This window comes from Puma concolor, chromosome D4 (genome assembly GCF_028749965.1).
Source record: "Puma concolor isolate L17-30 chromosome D4, mPumCon1.1.hap2, whole genome shotgun sequence".
NCBI lineage: Eukaryota > Metazoa > Chordata > Mammalia > Carnivora > Felidae > Puma > Puma concolor.
In genome coordinates this window covers 82,849,766-82,872,356 of record NC_141679.1, presented here as the reverse complement: position 1 = coordinate 82,872,356, position 22,591 = coordinate 82,849,766, and the positions used below count along the sequence as shown (strand labels likewise).

General features: G+C 40.5%; 3 protein-coding genes across 12 annotated transcripts in view; all 3 read left to right on the top strand.

Moving 5' to 3' along the window:
- The first annotated feature begins 30 nt into the window (after positions 1-30).
- ZBTB6 (zinc finger and BTB domain containing 6) lies at positions 31-20,381 on the top strand. Of its 2 annotated transcripts, XM_086683978.1 has the most exons (3): positions 31-139; positions 14,466-14,638; positions 15,798-20,381. In XM_086683978.1, the coding sequence occupies exon 3, from the start codon at positions 15,807-15,809 to the stop codon at positions 17,076-17,078; it is 1,272 nt and encodes a 423-aa protein (XP_086540104.1). In that variant the 5' UTR covers positions 31-139; positions 14,466-14,638; positions 15,798-15,806; the 3' UTR covers positions 17,079-20,381. The 2 variants fall into 2 exon arrangements, with proteins under 2 accessions (XP_086540104.1, XP_086540105.1); XM_086683979.1 differs by lacking the exon at positions 14,466-14,638 and having other exon boundaries at positions 56-139.
- Positions 41-13,542, top strand: ZBTB26 (zinc finger and BTB domain containing 26). 3 transcript variants are annotated; one of them, XM_086683976.1, is made up of 2 exons: positions 41-135; positions 9,200-13,542. In XM_086683976.1, exon 2 carries the CDS (start codon positions 9,210-9,212, stop codon positions 10,533-10,535), a length of 1,326 nt encoding a protein of 441 aa, XP_086540102.1. In that variant the 5' UTR covers positions 41-135; positions 9,200-9,209; the 3' UTR covers positions 10,536-13,542. The 3 variants fall into 3 exon arrangements, with proteins under 3 accessions (XP_086540102.1, XP_086540101.1, XP_086540103.1); XM_086683975.1 differs by having other exon boundaries at positions 59-139; XM_086683977.1 differs by having other exon boundaries at positions 83-173.
- Positions 20,382-21,813: 1,432 nt separating the features above from the next.
- The window catches only part of RC3H2 (ring finger and CCCH-type domains 2), a 53,298-nt gene continuing 52,520 nt past the window's right edge, over positions 21,814-22,591 (top strand). For 3 of the 7 annotated variants that reach the window (XM_086683969.1, XM_086683966.1, XM_086683970.1), the window contains exon 1: positions 21,822-22,141. The gene's annotated coding sequence lies outside the window, so the exon portion shown is untranslated. Of the gene's footprint in view, positions 22,142-22,591 lie in introns of all 7 variants that reach the window. The other 4 variants (XM_086683967.1, XM_086683968.1, XM_086683965.1 and 1 more) reach the window with 3 other exon arrangements.

The window sequence follows — 22,591 nt, the reverse complement described above, 5'->3', positions numbered from 1 at the left end:
TTGTCCGGCGAGGGCTGCCCTTCCGGTTCCGTTGGGTCCCCCTCTGGCTCGGGTTCCCTGCCCCTCCCCCTTCCCGGAGCCCCGAGGGGCCGGAGCTCCTGGCGGTGCCGGATCCTGACGGTGGCCTTCTCCCGGGTCTGTAAGTGCGGAGGCGGCTGGAGCGCCGGGCAGGGGTACGGGGTCTCTCAAGAGGGAGCCCCCTTGGGGCCCTAGATTGGCTGGGACCTGCTCTGGGATGGGGTCGAGGAGCTGGCCTAGGCCCGGAGAAACTTAAGGAACCCTTGACCCGGCCCATGCTGTGCCCCGCCCCTTTCCCTTCCCCGCGCCTGGAGTGGGGAGCCTAACTATGCCCTAGGGACCTCTTCCTGGGACCCCAGCCCAGGGCCCAGCAGTTGGCTTGGACGCCTGACTCTGGCATCTTGTAAGAAGTGCCAGAGCTGAGGCGCTGGCAAGGCCTCAGTGCCAGCCCGCTAGACTCACTATGCGTGCTGACCTAGGTTACACTTTTGCCGGGGTTTCCCCCAAATCGGCCACTGGCCACAGCACCTTTTCTATTACTGACTCTATGCCAGGCACGGAGGCTTCGTAAGATACCCTTCCAGTTTTCCAGGGTCAAGTTTGGGAGCCAGATATAAACAAATAATTACTCTTGCGATATATATATAAGTCGTATGTGTGTGAACTGCTTCAGGGGCAGTTGCTAGGAAAGCTGAAGAATGAAATTGACGTCTAAATGGGGAGGATAAAGTGGAGAAGAGCTTTTCAGGCAGAAGGAACAGTTTGCAAGGCTGTGAAGGAATGCCTGAGGGTAAATTGTGTGTGAAGAGGAGGAAATAGGGGGCTCTTGTGCATAGGATGAGATAAGAGGCTGGGCAAGTAGGCTGAGGTCCAGATAGTGAAAGGTTTAACCCTAAAAGAGATGGGTAGTTTTTAAGGAGGTTTAAGCAGGAGACTTATACAGTCAGATTTGCTCTGTAGAAAGCCACGTTGTTCTAGAAGTCAGTCTATAGAAAAGGAACGTATAAGCTGATTATGGATTCTTCAGCTAACGTCTGGGTATTCTTATTGGAAATTCTTTTGAAGCAGTAATGGGATAAGCCTAGTGAAAGCTAATGAAGTCCTGAAATGGAGTTATGACAGTATAACTGGAAAGAAGGGAAGTATGCTGGAGTGAATGATGTGAAGACTCCGTAATAAATTGGATATTGAGGGGTAAAGAGGTAGCAAAGCTGATTCCTAGGTTTTAGGCCTTTGGTATTTGGAGAATGTTGATGCCATTATCAGCAACAAAACCATAATCAGTGTAGAGTGCAAATTTATTTTTTGGATATATTGAATTAAAGGTATAATAGAATAGCCACATAAAACTCTCCAGTAAAGAGTTGGAAATGAAAATCCGCAGCTCAACCCCAGTGTTGTAGCTAGAGGTAAAAGTTTCAGTTATTGCTATGAAAGTAGAAGCTGTGGTAATATTTGGCATCAGGAAGTAAGTAGTGAGAAAGATGGGAATATTTGGGGAGAATGGCTGCATTTATGAAGCAGAAAGAGGAATTGGTGGGACAGCAAAAACAGAGGTAGGGGATAATGTATAAAAGTGCAGGGTCCAAGAAGACCCAGAATCAAGAGAAAATTTTGAGGAAGGTGCACGGGACAATGCATGCAGAGCATTTGGGGAATGAGAAAAAAAAAATTGTATTTCTTTAGTTAGAGATCATTAGTGGGGCGCCTGACTGGCTCTGCCCATAGAGCATTTGGCTCTTGATCTTGGGGTCAAGAGTTCGAGCCCCAGGTTGGGCATAGAGATTACTTAAAAAAAGAGAGAGATCATTAGAGACCTTTTAAAAAACAATTTTAGTAGAGTGATGAGGTGGTGATATATGAAATAACGAGGACCTCAACTGGTTTGGTGTTAAATGAGAATGAGAAAAGACCACATGTGAAGGATTTCACAAAGAAAGTTGACAGGCTTTATTTGTTTATTCACCTAACAAATGCTTATCAAGCACATTCCAGACACCGTTCTAAGCTCTTTAAAACATTAACCTAATTTTTAATTTCCCATAACAACCCTATGAAGTAATATTACTATTTGACAGTTGGGAAAACTGAAGCACAGAAGTGGTTAATTAACTTGCCCAGGATCACACAACTAGTAAAGTGGTTGAACAGGGTTTTGATCCTAGGAAATATGGCTTCAGAAACTGTAGTTTAATCCACTGCACTAAGCAGTGACTGAATATGGGCTGACAGGAATGGGAAGAATTTAGGCAAAGATAGATTCATTGATAAAAAATTGAGAGGCTTGGAAGGAGATCTGAATTGAGCAGGTAAGTAATGGGCTTATGTTTGTATTATATATTTGATTTTTATTTCTCTTTTTCTGTCTTAGATCCTATTCAAGTCAGTGCCATTTTAGGTCAGTTTCTTTCACAATTAGGTCAATTTATGCCATACTTTCATTGATCACTTACTATGTATAATTGGGTCTCCTCTTCAGCTTCGCACCCATGTCTAGCGAGGTAATGGATCTTCCCCATTATGTCATGTAGGATTCTCTGGCTAAACGTTTTAAGACCAGACCCATTTTCATCCCCTCTAATATTCCCTAGCTTATTGAGTGGCAATCTGCCAAATTAATCCAGTCATTCAAGTCTAATGGCTTGGAGTCATCTTAAACTATCCTTTCTTGAACCCCACCTTGGTCAGCAGTCCATCAGTTCTTTGAAATATCTCTCAAATCTGTTTCCTCTCTGTATCCATATGATTGTTGTCAATGTTCAGGCCCTCATTATTTCTATCTCGATCTATTAGAGTAATAGCATACCACCTCCTTCATGTCCACTGTTCTCAGAGGTATTCTCCACTGATACTTACTTTTGATTTGCTGGGTTTTAGACAGTGCAGGAGTTTAGGCATCATACATTTCATATGATAGAATAGTGGCCTAGGGCAGGTACTTTTGAGTAGCTTGAGGTAAAGTTAAGTTTGGTTAAGGTTGGCCATGAGGATGGGGATCTTGAGATTTTTTTTTAGAGAATGTAGGGGCGACTGGGTGGCTCAGTGAGTTAAGCGTGTGACTCTTGATTTCGGCTCAGGTTATGATCTCACAAATCGTGAGTTCAAGCCCTGCGTCTGGCTCCACGCTGACAGTGCAGAGCCTGTTTGGGATTCTCTCTCTCTTTCTCTCTCTCTGCCCCTCTCCTGCTAGCACACATATGCACCCTCTCTCGTTCTCAAAATAAATAAAGTTAAAAATTTTTTTTCCAAGGAAGATATATTTCTGTGTATATTACTTAAAATTAAAAGTAAAAACAAAATAAAAGATTGAGAATTTGGGAGAATGTAGTGCCATAAAAGTTACCCATAAGAAGAAAAAGATTGAGGCTTACAGAGATAAAGGCTGTAATATAATGTAACCTTTTTGAAAATGAAGTATGGTGTTAATGAGAGACAAAGAAAAATTTCCACGTAGTTATGAGTGCTAAGTTGAAAGATAAGGGTACTTTCATGAGATAGATGAGAAAAGAGACTGGCCTACAGCTTGGGAGTTTAGTATATGGAATAGAAAAGTTTTCCTTGTAAGTCGTTATTAGAGGCATTTGAAATAAGAAACTTGGTTGGAGCGCCTGGGTGGCTCAGTCGGTTGAACCTCTGACTTCGACTCATGTCGTGAGTTTGAGCCCTGCATCAGGCTTGCTGCTGTCAGCGCAGAGCCTCTTTCAGATATTCTGTCCACTTCTCTTTCTGCCCCTTCCCCGCTCATGCTCGCTCTCTCTCTCAGTCAAAAAGAAATAAATATTTTTTTAAAAATGAAATAAGAAACTTGGATATTTTCTCATTGCCTGTAGCACAGCAATAAACATTGTCCAACTTAGAATATCCATTGATCCTTTTTGGTTACTCCTGTTTGAACAGGAATTTTCAGATCAGTTGGCACATTTGTTATGGAGATAATTATGAAAGAATTGTATAAATATAACAAAGAGAAAGTGATCTTTTAAAAAAATGTTTATTTTGAGAGAGCGCACACGTGCACGCAAGCAGGGGAAGGGGCAGAGAGGGAGAGAGAGACTGAGAATCCCAAGCAGGTCCCACACTGTGAGTGCATGGCCTGATGTGGGCCTTGAACCCACGAACTGTAGGATCATGACCTGAAATGAAATCAAGAGTTGGATGCTTAACCAACTGAGCCACGCAGGCGCCCCAGAAAAAGTGATCTTAAGTGAGAATACTCCTATTACAGTGATGTGTGAGAAATAGGTCATTCAGAGCTTGCTAATAGAAACTGGGCAGTATGCAGATATAATTGCAATCACCTAGGCAATGGATGATAAGGGCCTGAACTGTGGCAATGCTGGAATAAAGAGAGAGAATTTGGAAGTCATTCTGTGAAAAGAATCAACAATGTGGTGACCAAGTCCCTCTTCTACCTGATAAGTTCTTTACTTTTAGTTACTAGAAGCTCTAGTATAATTAGAATTATGTGAGAGATTTTTAGGAAATTTAGGAAAAACTACTACTATGCTTAGAAGTTAACTACAGCCCCTTTTATTTGCAAATGACATTCAGACTTAGTGTACAAATATAAATACACAAAAGATGGGAAAATAACATAACATAGGTGACAAACAAAGATAAAAAACAAGGCTGAGGGAATAAAATGCAATCAAGAATACGACTCGTACCCAAATGGTTTCCTATTAAAGTTCTCTAGAGTTGACACAAACTTGGCTTTACATTGTACTCTTTTGTTTTTTAACTTAAACCTTTTATTGAAGCATAACTGAATACACAAAAGTATGAAAATCATAACTGTACAGCTGAATGGATATGAGAAAGGAAGTCTGAGCAGTTACCCAGTTAACATTATTCATAAAACTTCAGCTAGTCTTGTTTCATACATGGATTTTGGCATCATGTAGCTTGGGCCCAATTTCCAGCTCTAACACTTAATACTTTCCACCTCTCATAAGTTGAATAAGTTTCTTATATCCTCCAAGACTTCATATGCAAAATGGAGATGATAATAAAACCTACCTCTTAGAGATTTTGAGGATTAGGTGGGTCAATTTAGGTAAAGCACTTAGCACTATACCTGGGACATAGCAAGGATTCAATAAAGATTAGCTACTATTTCTCATGTTGTTAAGCCAGTTTATAAGAAACACAGTTATTCCTTTCTATTTTGACATTTTTCAAAAGTAAAAAAAAATATATGTATATCCATATGTGTATATGTATATACACACATATATATACACACATATATATGTGTGTATATATATATATGTGTATATATATATTTAAAATTTGGTTTTACATTGTCAAAGCCATTTTGGAAACAAACCCAAGAAGAAGTTTCCCCAGGACACTCAAAAGCGGAAAAGATGATAACGAAGAGCATCTCTACCATAGTACGATAATGATTTCATAGGGAATATTAAAGAGTTAATTATTGTGCTGGTCTTGTTGAATGAGCTGTATAAAAAGTAACAGTTGTGGGACACCTGGGTGGCTCAGTCCAGTGGCAGGCATGGCACTTCGGCTCAGGTCATGATCTTGTGGTTTGTGAGTTCGATCCCCACGTCAGGCTCTGTGCTGGCAGCTCAGAGCCTGGAGCCTGCTTCAGATTCTGTGTCTCCCTCTCTCTCTGCCCCTCCCCCATTCTCTCTCTCTCTCTCTCTCTCAAAAATAAATAAGCATTTAGGAAAAAATTTTTAATAAAAATATTAAAAAAACAAGTAACAGTTGGTCCTTGCCCTCAAATAACTAAAATTGTATTGAAAAGAGAAACTAGTAACAGCAATTGATTAAGGGATAAACTACGTGACCCAGAAATAAGAGTGTATCATAGACAGCCAATAGAGTGCACTGACACATATTAGGGAAAACTTAAAGTAAACAGAACAATTTTCCTCACATTCTGAGACTAGAGCAGAGCGATCAAAGCCAGCACTTTCTTTGGGTAACTGTTGGGCTGCTCTCGCTGTTAAGTTTCTTGAGGCTGATTGATAGGAAGTACTCCAGCTCCTCATCTTTGGAGCTTCAAGGAACAGTTATTTCTGAGGATAGTTGTCTCAAACACTGTGTGTATTGTCTCCTATAGATGGAAGCAATTAATGATCATTTTTGGGTATGTGTAGAAAAATACTGACCTGAGGGTGACTAAGGACAAGCTAAACTCTAAGAAAGAATGCCCCTTTTGTTTGGCCACTTGAAACAACAGTCATTTTTATAACTTCTGGTTATAAATTGGGGCATTCACTGTTTCCAGAATGACTGAATTAGGATACTGTGATTGCTAAAACTAACCAGTGATAATACAGTTTTGCTGCTTTCTTTTTTGATATGTTTCTTGTATCTCCTAGATTTTTTCCTTTTTGATATTCACCATCTTTTCTCTGATGCTGCATTTGCTTCTCTGCCTCCTTCCTCTCTCATTTTTACTGTAATTATTCATACCTGTACATTCAGAATGCCATACAAAGGAAAAGTTCATTTATGTCTGTATATGTTTGTTAATATACCTGTGCCATACCAGTTCCCCTCCTATATTTCACCTCTTTCAGTGATAGTTTCATTCAGTTGAACTCTTAAGTTTGAAACCTTTATACATCCCTTTTTTTTTTTTTTTCATTCTCTGGATCTAGTCATTTACCAAGTTCCTCAAAATATCTTTTACTATTTTTCTTTACCCCTTATTCCCACTTTCATTCCTTTCTAGACTTTTGTGGCCTCAGAGCCGTAATGCTTTCACAGACTGTAAGCTGATCTTCCTAACAGCAATTCTTCCTTCTTTCTGCTGTCAGATTTTGTAGGTTCAACAAATACCAACTGAGCACCTACTGTATGTTTAGTACAATATTAGGTGATGGGAATACACACCAGTTTGAACAGAAGAGGTTCTGGCCAGTAATGTGGCTGCAATAAGTAGAATTTAAAGCAAAAGGAAAAAGTGTTTTTCCCTAGAAGATGCAGGTTCCCAGCATCAGCCTCATTGAGTGGGGTGGAGATGTTTCCCTCTAATGCCATGAAGCTTGCAGTTGGAGGGGAAGGAACGGGTACTGTATTTAATAAAGTATTTTGAGTGTTAACGTTGGAAGTGCTATGCGATAGGTCCAGTAAAGACAACTGTTTTAGTGTAAGAGGTTAGGTATGGGCCTCAAGAAATAAAATAAAGGAGTCATAGGGTGCCTGGCTGGCTGTCTCAATTGGTAGAGTGTCTGACTCTCGCTCTCAGGGTCATGAGTTTGAGCCCCATGTTGGGTGTAGAGATTAGAAGGAAGGAAGGAAGGAAGGAAGGAAGGAAGGAAGGAAGGAAGGAAGGAAGGAAGGAGGGGAGAAAGAAGAGTCTGTATTAGAGTAGTGCTCTAGACTAAAAAGAGAACTGCAACTGTACTAAGAGCTGGAGTCAATAGAGTGCTGTCATGCACTATGAGTTTGTATGCAGTATGAATAAGATCTGGACTCTGCTTCAGGAGCTGATGTTCTATGAGCCTTGCTTAGTCATTGTTGTAGAAGATAAGATTGTAAAGATTGGGCTTCAGGATCCAGATGTGGCCAAGCACAGCTGGTTGTCTCATGTGATTTTCCACTATAGAGTTGATGAATGCACAAAATTCAAGGTAAATTTATTGATGCACTAAGATTATTTCTCAAGAGCAGAGCTGATATACCTGATGTCACAGAAGACTGCTGCATAAACAGGCTGCCAGTTTACTTTTTTTTATAATGACTAGGGGACTGGAATTATCCTGTTGGCATGGCTAATTCATTCTTCCCTATAGAGAGACAAATGGGAAGCCAAATTACCAGAAAATCATTTAGGGGGTTTGGAATCAAAACATAGGGACTTTCTCCAAGGGAATTGCTACGTAAAGGGACAGAAAGGCAGAGAGTTTGGCAGAGACACCTTCTCCATGGTTGAATGCATTACACCAATGTTTACCTTAATTATTATGAGGTTTACTTCATCAGTTTATACTCAAAGGTTAGTCTTCATCCAGGAGACAATGGGAAGTCACAGAAGGATTTTAGGCGGGGGTTAGATATAATCAGAGCCAACATTTTTGAAAGCTGACATGTGGTATAGAAGCTGGATTACAAGGTACAGAAGCTGGAGCCCAAGGAACATTTATGATCCTATTCTAATAGTCCAGTTGATGAGTAATGATAGATGAAGAGGGATAAAGAAGAAGGAACGAAATCTCTAAGCTATTCATTTGATCGACTTTATTCCTACTCAGATTCCCACCAAGTGACTCATCTGGGTTTTCTATATCAAATATTTTACTTAGTTTCTATATCAAGAAATGTTTGAGTTATATTTGTCCAAAATGCACAGGATAAAGACCTGTGCCTTTGATACTGTGTAAACATTGTCCCTTTAAGTTTGTGACTTTCAGTTTATTGCAGAAATGCTTGTATGAATAAATTCCCATCAGTTTAAATAGAAGAGGATTTACCAAGGGATGGGGCAAGCAATGTCACTGCAGTTCTTTAAAATAGAAAGCAAAGAGGGGCGCCTGGGTGGTTCAGTTGGTTAAGCATCTGACTCTTGATTTTGGCTCAGGTCCTAATCTCATGGTTTGTGAATTCAAGCCTCACGTTGGACTCTGTGCTGGCAACACAGAGCCTGCTTGGGATTCTCTCTCTTCCTATTTGTCCGCTCCTCCCCTACTTGTGCTCTCACCATCTCTCTCTCAAAATAAATAAATAGAACTTAAAAAAAAAGACATTATTTTAAAAAATAGAAAGCAAAGGAAAACATTTTGTCTCTGAAGAAGCAGGATTTCACAGTATCATGCAAAAGAAAACAGTTACTTTGTTATTACTTGCTGGGATGTTTTCAGTTTGTTTTTGAAACCTGATAAAATTCTGATTTGAGAAGCAAGAAAATGCTCTTGGAATAACTCTAACACTGTTCTTGTATTAAGTATCTTAAAAAGTTGAATGGATGCCAAGCCATGTACACTAATACAAGTCCACTCCTTAGGTGCAGTTGACACTTGATGTTGGTAAGGACTAATTTTAACAGCCTTTGAAAGCTGTTACACTAGCTTCCTCTTTCAAGGAAAATATCTTTTGGATACATACAAAGAGATATGACAACACAAATTTGGTTTTGGAAGGAAAAATCCAGGTTTCTTAATTGTTTGAATTTTCTTAAATTCATCCTTTTTACATTTCTGTTCTTTAGGTCTGCCAAAATGTCTGAAAGATCAGATCTCCTTCACTTCAAGTTTGAAAATTATGGAGATTCAATGTTACAAAAAATGAACAAATTAAGAGAAGAGAATAAATTTTGTGATGTTACAGTTCTCATAGATGATATTGAGGTACAGGGGCATAAAATTGTGTTTGCTGCAGGTTCCCCCTTCTTAAGAGACCAGTTTTTACTGAATGATTCCAGAGAGGTGAAAATCTCCATATTGCAGAGTTCCGAAGTGGGGAGACAATTGCTCTTATCCTGTTATAGTGGTGTGCTGGAATTCCCTGAAATGGAACTGGTCAATTACTTGACTGCTGCAAGTTTTCTTCAGATGAGCCACATTGTAGAACGGTGCACACAGGCCTTGTGGAAGTTTATAAAGCCAAAACAACCAATGGATAGTAAAGAGGGATGTGAACCACAGAGTGCTTCTCCCCAGTCAAAAGAACAGCAGGGAGATGCCAGAGGCTCCCCAAAACAGGATTCACCTTGTATTCATCCATCTGAAGACAGTATGGATATGGAGGACAGTGATATTCAGATTGTTAAGGTAGAATCTATTGGGGATGTATCTGAGGTTAGAAGTAAAAAAGATCAGAACCAGTTTATTTCTTCTGAACCCACTGCATTACATTCATCAGAGCCCCAGCATTCCCTGATAAATTCAACTGTGGAAAACAGAGTAAGTGAAATAGAACAAAACCATCTCCACAATTATGCCCTCTCTTACGCAGGCAGTGATAATATCATCATGGCCTCAAAAGATGTCTTTGGGCCTAATATTCGAGGTGTAGACAAAGGCCTACAGTGGCATCACCAGTGCCCAAAGTGTACCAGGGTGTTTCGTCACCTGGAGAACTACGCCAACCATTTAAAAATGCACAAACTCTTTATGTGTCTACTCTGCGGCAAGACTTTTACTCAGAAAGGCAACCTTCATCGACACATGCGTGTGCATGCCGGCATTAAACCTTTCCAGTGTAAGATCTGTGGGAAAACCTTTTCTCAGAAGTGTTCCTTACAGGATCATCTTAACCTTCACAGTGGAGATAAGCCCCATAAGTGTAACTATTGTGACATGGTTTTTGCACATAAGCCAGTTTTGAGGAAACATCTTAAACAGCTGCATGGCAAAAACAGTTTTGATAATGCCAATGAAAGAAATGTGCAAGACCTCACAGTGGATTTTGATTCTTTTGCATGTACAACAGTCTCAGACTCTAAAGGGTGTCAGCCACAGCCTGATGCAACACAGGTCCTGGATGCAGGTAAACTGGCCCAAGCTGTCTTGAACTTAAGAAACGATAGTACTTGTGTGAATTGAGTAGGGGCTTTATGCTCACAACTTAGAACTGACTGAAAACGTGGCAATAGTCTTGAATCTTTTTAGGAGTGATTTTGCTAGTTTGACTTCTCCAAAGCCTCTGTGCAGGTTGTAGGGGTGAGTCAAAGCACTAACAGACCAGGCAACTTACCACTTGGAGTGGTCTTGCCTTCCTTTTGCCCTCTCCCATTTCATGTTTTGAATTATTTATCCTGTGATGTCTGTTTTACTTTTCCAAGGAGTATTCCGTTTGTCTACCTAACATTGACCTTTGTTTTAGACCGACACTATTTTAGGCTTTTCACTGGGCACATCCTGAGGGTACCAGTGAGTTAATAACATCACCTATGGTCCACTAATAGATGCTGTGCTAAGAGAAGTGAATAGTATTTTTCTTTGGCAGAAAGCAGGCTGAGATATAAGAGGATATTGCTCTTGGCCTGAATATGTGATAAAACTTCTGGCTGCCTATTGTTAATTGCCTATTGATAATGAATCTGCCTCCTACCATTTGTACTTGTCTTGGAGCTGGCTATGAAGTATTTTGGGTTGTTCTGTACTCTTTTCAACAGTATTATAGCCCAACTTCATGTCACTGTGTTGTTCACATAGACCAGAGTACAATGTTTTCGGCAACACCTACAGACAAATAGTTAGCATGAGAAGCATAATTAACAAAGGATAGAAGTACAATTTACAATAGCACTTACATGGGAGGTCTTCCCGAAAAGAAGCCAAATGCTTATAATTAATGTGTATCGTACTTGTTGATGCTTTGCAAATCAGGATTGCCCCAGGCACACTGAAAATGTGCTAAAGTATAATGGTCTCTCTCAAGAGGCTATTTGGGAGTCAGTCTCTGGATTGTTTTAGAGGTTAGCCTTCCGAAAGGTGAGTTTGGCCTTCTGAGTTTTGTCTGTTGTACTGTAATAATCTCTGTATCCTCATTTCTTCATGTACACTAGTTTCTAAGATGGATGAAAAAAGTGGATCACAGAAGGAGCAATTGGGTTTTTGCATTCAGATAGTCCTAAAAAGGTACATAGTCCCACCTTGCCATGTTTGATAGATCACTAATGCAGAATTGATCTTCCAATATGGAAAGACACAATTGTTTTTCCTAAAGCACATGTTATAGTTCAGAAAGAAAATTTTGAGTCTTAGTAGTTTTTGACTCATGAATTAGATTTAGGTAATAGGAGTCTTAGGGTCCCTTAGAGAATCTTTAAGCGATCATATACTCCACCTCTTTTATTTAAGCTGGGGTATCCAAAGCCCAAAGAGGTGGCCTGGCCAAGGTTGGCCAAAGTAGAGAAGTGACTAAAAATATGAGCTAATCTCTCCTTATTTCTCACTATCTCTTAGCTTAAAAAGATTTAGTACATGATCAAGGGTATTATTATCAGCAAAAAGCTCCTAGTTTGTGCTTCACTTTTTGGAATCCCTGTTGGCTTTTTGAGACAGCCCAGGTTTTACAAAACAAAACATCACAGGAAGGATGTATTTTTGTTCATTATTTTTTTGGTTAGGATGAATATTACATTCTGCTCAAGCAAGTGATTGATTTGCTAGATGGTGGTCAGGGAGAAAAAAGACAAGTAAGAATAATGTGAGAAGGAAACAAATGTGAATCTGATTTTGTCTGGAAGCAGTGTTTATTTAGTTTCCATTGGGCTTTTGTTTTTACTTTTGAGCTATGAGAATGCATGTACAGATAAACCAAAACTTGAGTTTAACTTGAATAGTCACAGGGAATTCTTCGAGCTGTTATAATTTGATGCATTTACATGTGAATCTGATTTGAGGTATAATTTCTACCTTTTGTTAAAATCCTTAAAATGAGAATAAAATTGAGTGATAAGACTAATAGGTATCTTATGCCCAAAGTCACTCATTTTATGGTTTAATGATGCTACCTAGCATTCTGATTTTTATATGATCCAGCCAAAGAGTACCAGTTCTATGCAACAGTGAGACATTAATGTTAACCAGTGTTTCTCTGAACATCATTTCATCATAGGGAAATAGGAAGTTGGAGTGCTTCCTTCACTTACATTCATGTCCTGTTTTTGTTACTGGTTTGAAGACTAAAAGACATGAGTTCAATATGATTGGTCTCTTTGGTTGGAGACTATTTCTGGGTTCATTGAGTCATTTGAGAAACATTTATTGGGTACCTTTGTTGCCAGGCACTATGCTAGATACTGAGGATATTGAAGGTAAGATTGCTAAGGTCCCTGCCCTCACAGAGCTTATGGTCTCATGTGGTCTCATATGGTCTCATGTGGTCTTAGAGAAGGTGATTTTATACTGGGAATAATAAAGAAAATGCCTTGCTTTCTTTGATCACTTAAAATCAGCATCTTGATGGGGTTTTTTAATCAGTAAAACTGGTTCTCACCTTTTGCAACTGCAAACCACTGAAGTGATTTACAGTCTCCTCCATTTCTTGGCTGGAGAGGTGTTTTGTTTCTGTGAGACATTTTCTTAATTTTGGTGGGACTTGACTTTCCTCCTTCTTTATACATGTTTCTTAGATTGTATTTCAAAGTGGTCAAGTTACTGATATCAAATACATTTTATAAGGGAAGATGACTTTCAAAACTAGTCATATTCTTATAGAGAAGAAAGGTTTTCTAAAACCTTAGTCATTCTGCATTTGTATTTTATGGATCCCCAAGATAACTAAAAAGGACTGTCTTTACCATAACTTGGTTTTTAAAAAAATTACCGTGTCACCATTATTTATTTATTTAATTTTAAAGACAAACTCCAAACTGAAGTGGCTCTGAAGTAAATCAGATGTGGTTTTGTTTTAGTTTATTAGAAGATCTATAAATGGTGACCAGAGTCACCACTTCTAAAAGATTGTCCTAAACAAACAAACCAGAATATTTTATTTCAGCTGGTGAATAGCTGTTCTAAGTCTGTTGTATGTTAGACATACTATGAACTACCTCTTCACTTATTATGGGGAAGTTTCCTTAATAAAAGTGTGACAATTAAATCTGTGGTGTCAGTGGTTTCTTTTTTCTCACCCTCCTGCTTTCCTTTTCAATTGCCTGAATTTGAAAAAGAAATACTTTCTTCACTCCTATTGTTTATTAATCAAGCACGCTGAGCTTGGCCTCCGAAGCAAATCTGGTTAACCAGAAATTGTTAGTTGGGTCAGTTACTTCCAGGAGAACCTGTTGACTGAAGGGTAGAGCTGCTGCTTTTCAGAATTGGTTCAGACATAACTTCATTTGGCAAATACCTGATGCCTACTCAGTGCCAGATTTAGGGAATGCGGAGATCATAAATCACTGTCCTAAATACCTCCGATCAGATGGGTCACAGATTTCATTACAGGTATGATAATTGCAATAATGAAGGTGGCCAAAGGGTTTACAGGCTCCCAACGGGGAGCCAACTAATTCAAGGGCAGTTCAGGATGGCTTCAGGGATGACGTGATTTATGAACAAGATTTTGAAGGATGATAGGGAGGAGAATGGATAGGGCACGTGAGAGGAAGCAGCCCCAAGAGTTAAGATACAAGGCCTGGGTTCGACCAGAACTGGTGGATGGGGAACGGGGACACACGAAGGATTGGTAAAGTGAGATCCAGAGGTGGGAGTCAGATCCTGATGGTCATTAGCTAGGCAATGTCGAATGCTGATCCCCATGGCAGTCTCCTCTCCTCTCCTCTGCCACCTTTGAAATTGTAGAAGGCCGAGTGAGGAAAACCCGGCCCGGCCCGTAACAGCCCATGAGGGCCTCCCAGCGGTTCCGGCGCAGGGTATTCCGAATAGGTGCGCTGTACCCCAGTTCACAAACCGTCTGCGATACGGACGTTGGGGAGAACTCACGAAGGGGAACGGCTCGCGTGCCGAAACTGGGGCAGGAGAGATGGGATTTGCCGGAATTCGGGTGCCTCTCTGTCATTCCAGGAGCGGGGGGAGTGAGGAAGGGAGACTGTCTCAGGATGTCCTTCCGGGACGCCAGCCCACCCCAGTGAGGAGCGGAGCTAGTTGACACCGGATGTGTTTCCTCCCAGGCTAAGTCCACCTTCCGGCCTAGGCCGCCGCTGCTGCGGAAAGCTGCTTTCTGGCTCTCTGAGTCGGTGAGTTAGCGCGATCGGGACGGGCCGGTGGGGGAGCCTGAAGAGGGCGAGGTGGAGGAGGAAGGCCCCTAAGCGCGGGCGTGGGAAGGTTGGACTGGTGCTACAACCCTTTGGGCGACAGGGCCTACGGTCTTGGCGGGCTTAGCTCGGGAAGAACCCGTGTGTGGCGAGCTGCAGGATCTTCCAGGCCAACTGGGGTCCGGGTCGGTTCAACAGATGTTCCCTCAGCAGCGCCTGTTCTGTGCCGGCCCCTGCGTTCGCTGCGGGAACTCAGGTGAACCAGGCACCTTTTCGTGGTGTTTTCGGAGGAACTGACTGTTGGGGAGACCGAAGGAGGAGTCAACAGCGGTCTTAAGTGATTTGGGGGCTTAAAGGAGCCACATCACTAGCTGAAAAGAGGAGCTGGAAGCGCAAACATAACATGTGCAAAAGTGTATTCGGGTCTTCTTGTCTGGGCAGTGGTGAAAATCTCAATATGGAAGGAGCTCAGATGAAAAATCGAGGAAAGATAACGCCTTAAAAGATGGTTAGGACCAAATCGTGAATGATCTTCTATCTGCTAAAAAGAGTAGGCTGTTCTGGAGGTAGAGGAGAACAATGGAGAATTTAAAGTAGAAGAGAGTAAAAAAAAAAAAAAAAAAAAAATTAAAAGATGTTAGTTCTGGTGGCACTGAGGAGGCTGGGAATATGGGAGAGTGTGGTATCAAGGAGACCTGTTGAAAGACCTTGCAGTGGTTCCCCCGGGGAACAGAATGAGGACCTGCAGTACTGATGGGGAATAGGAAGCTTGGAGATTACATTAAGGTTTACTAATGTGGGAGACTATGTTAAGTCCTCTTACTCGTAGGTATTAACAGTGTCCTGGACCACAATATAGATAAAATTTAGCCAAGACGAAAAACAGAAACTGTTAAGTACAACTCCGTATAATAAGTACTGTAACAAAAATATGAAAAGTGTGTTAAGAGATCATAGAGAAATGCATTCTAATTTTCTGGGTTGTGAGACGGTGGCATAGGGTTTCGCTCTTCGTACTCAGATTAGAATTTGAGTCTTCTTTTACCCAATTCAGGTTTGGGATTTGTGTTTGTTTTTACCATCACAGTGTAGGAAAGCATTTCCTATCTTTACATCAATGTTTGTGTTTTATTTTGCTTAGATTGTGACCATGGCTGCTGAATCTGATGTCCTGCATTTCCAGTTTGAACAGCAAGGAGATGTAGTCTTGCAGAAAATGAATCTCTTGAGACAGCAGAATTTATTTTGTGATGTGTCAATTTATATTAATGACACCGAGTTCCAGGGGCACAAGGTGATTTTAGCTGCTTGCTCCACTTTCATGAGAGATCAGTTTTTACTTACGCAGTCAAAACATGTCAGAATCACCATCTTGCAGAGTGCAGAAGTTGGCAGAAAACTGTTGCTGTCTTGCTATACAGGAGCACTTGAAGTTAAAAGGAAAGAGCTTTTGAAATATTTGACTGCTGCTAGTTACCTGCAGATGGTTCACATTGTGGAAAAGTGCACAGAAGCTTTGTCAAAGTATCTGGAAATTGATCTTTCTATGAAAAATAACAATCAGCATACCGACCTGTGTCAGTCCTCTGATCCAGATGTTAAAAATGAAGAAGAAAATTCAGATAAAGACTGTGAGATAATTGAAATTTCAGAAGACAGTCCCATAAACGTAGATTTTCATGTAAAAGAAGAAGAAAGCAATGTTTTACAGTCTACAGCAGAGTTGACATCAGAGAGGAAGGAAATGAAGTCACCAGAGCTGTCTTCAGTAGATATTGGTTTTAAAGATAACGAAATTTGTATCCTCCATGTGGAATCTATCAGTACTGCCGGTGTAGAAAATGAGCAGTTTTCACAGCCTTGTACCTCTTCAAAAGCAACCATGTATTTCTCTGAAACACAGCATTCACTGATCAATTCTACAGTTGAGAGCAGAGTGGCAGAAGTTCCTGGGAATCAAGATCAGAGCTTATTCTGTGAGAATACTGAAGGAAGTCATGGTACAGTGAATGAGATTCAGAACCTGGAGGATGCTTATTCACTGAGGCACCAGTGCCCCAGGTGTCCCCGAGGATTTCTTCACGTTGAAAACTATCTGCGCCACCTTAAGATGCATAAACTGTTCTTGTGCTTACAGTGCGGGAAAACATTTACACAGAAGAAAAATCTCAACCGGCACATTCGAGGGCACATGGGCATACGGCCCTTTCAGTGCACTGTGTGCTTGAAGACCTTTACTGCCAAAAGCACACTTCAGGACCACTTGAACATACACAGTGGAGATCGCCCATACAAATGCCACTGTTGTGACATGGATTTCAAACACAAATCTGCCCTCAAAAAGCACTTAACCTCTGTCCATGGCAGAAGTAGTAGTGAAAAACTACCCAGGCATGATCTCAAAAGGCAAAATCTACTATAATTAGAACCACACCTTGCTATGTAAGCCTTGTATCGTTCTGTTAGGCAAGTTTTTCTATAGAAATGCAGCAGTATAGTTATACTGCATTCCCCTCCTCCCCCCATCTTTGGGTCTTAATTTTGGTCTGCCTACACGTGTTATTCTTTCTAAACTTCTACGAACAGTTCCAAAGTGTGGGAGACATGATAAAGCTAATGGGATGCTGTCTTATCTCATGTATTATATGTAAGTCCCAGTGGTATAACTAGAGAAATAATGTTCCTGTCTTAAATATTCTTGATTCCAGTGACAGAGGATCCAGCAGTATTTCTAGGTTCTGATTTTGAGTCTCTAGATAAATGATATAAATGTAAAATCCCAACCATATAATAATTTTTAGGAATTAGGATAACAGGAAGAGAAAATAACTTAAAAAAACCCGCTATGATCCATTATTAGTTCTTTGTAGAACTAGTGAAATATATCTATATATACACACATATACATATATGTGTGTGTGTATCTATATATATATTTACAAACTACTGTTGGATTCTTAACTAAGTACCAAGGTACTTGTTTTAAACTGTAAGGGAACACACTTCAAATTCACTTGGGAGTAGCGGAATTTCCTTGTATGTGGGCTAATCTTAAAATGATGTTTCCATGACTTGTTAGTATACGTAATTTAGAAGTGATTAATTGGGCCCAGGTTTCTCAATTTTATTTAACAGAGTTGTATTTAGTAATTTTATGACCAGTGAAATTATACCATTGGCATGAAACTCTGAAAAATTTCTTTTAGAAATTCCAATTTTGGGGCACCTGGGTGGCTTCGTCAGTTAAACATCTGACTTCAACCCAGGCCATGATCTCATAGTTTGTGAGTTCAAGCCCCACTTTGGGCTCTGTGCTGACAGCTTGGGGCCTGGCCCCTGCTTCAGATTCTGTGTCTCCCTCTCTCTGTTCCTCCCCCAGCTGTGCTCAGTCTCTCTCTAAAAAATAAACATTAAGGAAAAAAATCCCAACTTACCAAAGATATTCTTTCTTTTCTTCTTTCTTTCCTTTTTAAAATTTATTTTATTTTCTAGTTAACATGTAGTAAAACTGACCTTTGTTTTTGGTCTACATGTCCATGAATTTTAATTCATGTAAATTTGTGCAACCACCACTGCAATCAGGATACAGAACATTCCATCATCCCTAAAAACTCCCTTATGATGCCCCTTTGTAGTCAACTCCTCCACCTGTCTCTAAATCCTGGCAATAGTTCTCCATTGTGTAATTTTGCTTTTTGTGGATTGTCAGAATGGAATCTTCTGGTGTTCCCTTGTGAGACGATTTTTTCACCAAACAGAATGACTTTGAGAGTCATCCACTTTGTATTTTAATAATTTATTCCATTTTTACTTTATTTTTTTTTGAAAACTTATTTTTCATGTTTATTTATTTTGAGAGAGAGAACACGAGCAGGGGAGGGGCAGAGAGAGAGAGAGAGAGAGAGAGAGAGAGAGAGAGAATCCCAAGAAGGCTCCTCACTGTCAGTGCAGAGCCTGACACGGGGCTCAATCCCACAAACTGCGAGATCATGACCTGAGCCGAAATCAAGAGCCAGGCAGTCAACCAACTGAGCCACCCAGGCGCCCTTCCCTTTTTCACTTTAAGTTGGCCATATATATTATGTTGTTGTCACTAGATGAATAGTTTAAATATGGCTAGCTATTAGCGTTCTCTTAATTATTAATAACTTCATGTATATTAATGCATTTTTCATTTACCACAAGTTGACAAAAATCCTAACCATCCCTAGAGTTTCTGTATTTCCAGAAATGAGCCAAAAGCAAAACCATGACTGTATGATTATTTTAGTGAAAGTAATATTTTTTATTGTGTTATGAGCCATTGCTCTCTACTCTCCCTGTGTACAAATAACACGAGACTTTTAATTGTCATAAAAAAGATTAAAATCTATTGCAGGGAAAATCATACTCTCTAAAATGCAGGAACTACTTTTAGTAAAGAAGCCTGACTGGATACATCTTACTTTCAAAATGTTCTGTTCCTCCTGTACTCACCTCAACTTTATGTAGAATTTCTGCTATCTCTAGGTTCTGTTGAAGCCCTTCCACATTTGAAAATGTAATATACTTTGTACCATTTATAAGAATTTTGTGATTGATCACATGTTGATTGTTACAAATGTTAAATATCCTTTTTCGTGATATTTTTGGGAAAAATATATTCTCCAGAGAATTTAACTCTGGGAGAGACTTTAAAAAGTCCAGCTCTCATCTTTGATAAGAAAACCAACTTCATATCCCTTCCCCCATGTCCTTAGTGACATTGGACAGGTCACTTCTCTATCAGTTTTTCTTAAACTTATATATAAAACAATAAATTTCAACTTGGTAATTTCTAAAATCATTTCCAGGTCTAAAGTTCTCATGATTTTATATTTAAATCTTCCTGAGTTCCTAAGAACAGAGAAGAGGGGAAAGCAAGAGAGGAGAGTTTTGTGTCTTTATGAATGTTGCTATTTGAGTACTACTTTGGAGACAGAATTTTTCTAAACTAAGTAGTGTTTTTCTTCCACTGGAGAACATGATAGTACAACATTTAATTTTCTTTCCCATTTGACCTATAATTGACCATTTGTAGGTATGAAAACATTTTTCTTTCAGAAATAGTTTGTGATTGAAGTACTTTTCTTATGTTGCTTCCTAGGATGAAATTTTGTGGGGGAGGGATGGAGATGGGAGGGAAGGGTAAAAGAATAGTAATAAACTGTTTTTTTAGGAATTGGTATCTACTATCTTTGCTGTTTGAAAAAAAAATTATGGTTGAACTATGTTTAAGTTTTATGTGTGCCTTGTAAGATTCTTGTGACATTTTTGGTAAGCACTTTGAGATATTTGCTTGGGGGGAAGGGTTGTTTTGTGAAAGTGATGGTTGTTATTTATTTTTATTTATTCCTGTCCAGTAGCACACAGTGATCTCAGAACATTCCTAGAGAGTGTCTGTTTGCATGATGTATATAAACAATTCCAGGAAAATAGTCTTTTGAAAAATGCAGGTATGGCAAAGTAAAGTGTTGAATTTATTCATTTAAAACATTCACTTTTAGTTGTTTGTGTTTCTGATATGATGGGGAAAGATACAACATGTTTGAGTTCCGCCTCTTCATTTACTGCATTAATGTATAAAGGATCTTGGAAAGGTAGGTTGTTACTTTGGTATAAGAGAAAATCCTTGCTGTTTTTCCTTGGATGTAACTATTCTATATGTTTACATAAGAAAAAATAAACTGGAGATAGGAATGGAGAACTTTGTGTTTTGTCTACATCTGTGAATTTTATGGAACGAAACTATTTCTTCTGCCTGTTCATTCGCTCAACAAATATTTATGGAATCCTTACAGTAGTACTAGAAGTTAGATATACAGACAAAAATCCCTGGTCTCATGAAGCTTGTATTTTAGTGGAGGGAGAAAGACAGTAAACAAGTAAAATCAATGTATATCAGATTTTGAAAACAGACTTGGAGGAAATAAAGCAGGGATAGGGAGTGCCAGGGAACAGAAATTGGGATTGTAATATTAAATATAATAGGTCACCCGTGAAAATATTAGCAAAGTGTCATATACACTGGCCAGTAAAATGAAAAGCATACATATATATGCTTCCATTACTATCTAGTTAAATGGAAAATAGTGGAACAAATGAACCATTATTGAGAACCTTACTCTTGGATTAGCATTTATGTCATAGGAGAGAATGAAAGGATACAAATGCATGGGAGAAAAGTCTTTGGCCAACAAATATTTTTTGAAAAACACTTTTGTTTCCCTGACATTATGGCAGTATAATAGTAATAACCATATATATACACATACATATTAAGTTTATTACAGCTTGTAAACTACATGTCCATATGTCTAAATTTGTACTGGATTTACTTTCATGCATGCCTTTGTTGGACATATGTTTTCACATTGGAAAATGACTTCAGTTTAATCACAGTTTGTGGCCAATTTTTTAATCTGTGTTTTTCAGTTTCTCAGTAACAAAGAGTACATAGTATCAGTTTTTTAGGATTATTTTGATGAATAAACTATAAAAACGAAAATAAATGGTAAAAATGAAATATTTATTACCTAACACAGCACCTGGCACATGGTAAGCAGTCCATAAAGTCGAATTCCCTTATTTCTAATACTAGTCTGTTCCTTCATCTAGAAAAACAATAGGAATTTAACCTTCACAGCTTGCTGTGAAAAATCCTTAAACAAATATTTATTGAGACATTAATGCCAGAATTTGTGCTTGAATTTTGATCTCTGCCAGCTTGTGAAGAACTCTCTGTAATAGATATCTGTTAGTGCCTGGCAAGCAAATGCTGGTTTTTTTGTTGTTTTGGTTTTTTTTAATAGGGAGATTGTCAAATATGTGGAAGGATTGGGGGAATGAGTCAGTGTATAATTATGGTCGAGTGCATATAATATAGATGTATCAGATTATGCTCAATGGAGACCACTTTTTTCATGAGGGGAGTCAGACACTGCCTCACAGCAGTGTTAAAGGCTAGCTCAAGGCGCTGATGAAGGTGCAGGGAGTTTCCCATCAACCCTTTCGGCTCGCCTAGGCCTCCTAACGGCACCTCCCACAGTGCTCCGGGGCTCCCTAGTCACGTGACGGGGGTGGTTCGTCTCGGCCAGAGGGAAGCTGGTGCGCAGTCCAGGTGGCGGGGGGTACTACTCCTCCCTTCCACCTCCCTAACGCCCTGTCCTGCGTGATCTCGCGTGAAAGGGGGAGTATCTTCTCGCGAGATCTAGGTCGGGATCCCTCCAGGACCGCCTCCTTGGAGAGGAGGAGGAGGAGGAGGCGGAGGCGGAGGGAGGAGGAGGAGGCCCCGTCGCGGCCTCCGCCGCCGCCAACGGGGCTGTCCCTGTAGCTCCCGATGGAGTTTGAGGTCGTGAAACCGCCGCCGAGCTCTGCCCCGGCGAGACGAGGCGCCTCCGTCGCCAAGCCGCGCCGTCGCGGGGCTCCCGGGAGCGGCCCTTAGCGACCCCGCCCGGGCCCCCACAGGTAGGGCGGGGGCGGGCACGATGCGGCTCGGGCCCTAGCTTGGGTCCCTAAGTCCCCGGCGGTCGGGCGGGAGACCGGTCGCAGCCCGGGGCCTGTGTGCTGTCGTCGTCGGTGCCCCGAGGGTTGGGAACTGAGGGCCGCACCTGACACTCGGACCGGGCCCGGAGTCCGGGGCCTGCGGAGGCCCCTTTCCCTGGGAGGGCTTTTTCAATACCGAGCGCCCGGCGCAAATGGCCACCTCCCTTCGACACCGGCCGAGGGGAACCCACTGACCCCTAAGGAACCCACCCAAGCAAAGGCCAGGGTTCTCTCTCCCTTTTCTACACCACTTAGCAAGAGGGGTTTTGGAGGAGGACCTCGAAACCAAGTCCTCTCCTAGCTTTTCGGCTTTCTGTCTTGGGGCTTCCTGAGATCTCAGCGCAGGGATGGTGGAGGCGATCTGAGTGGTAA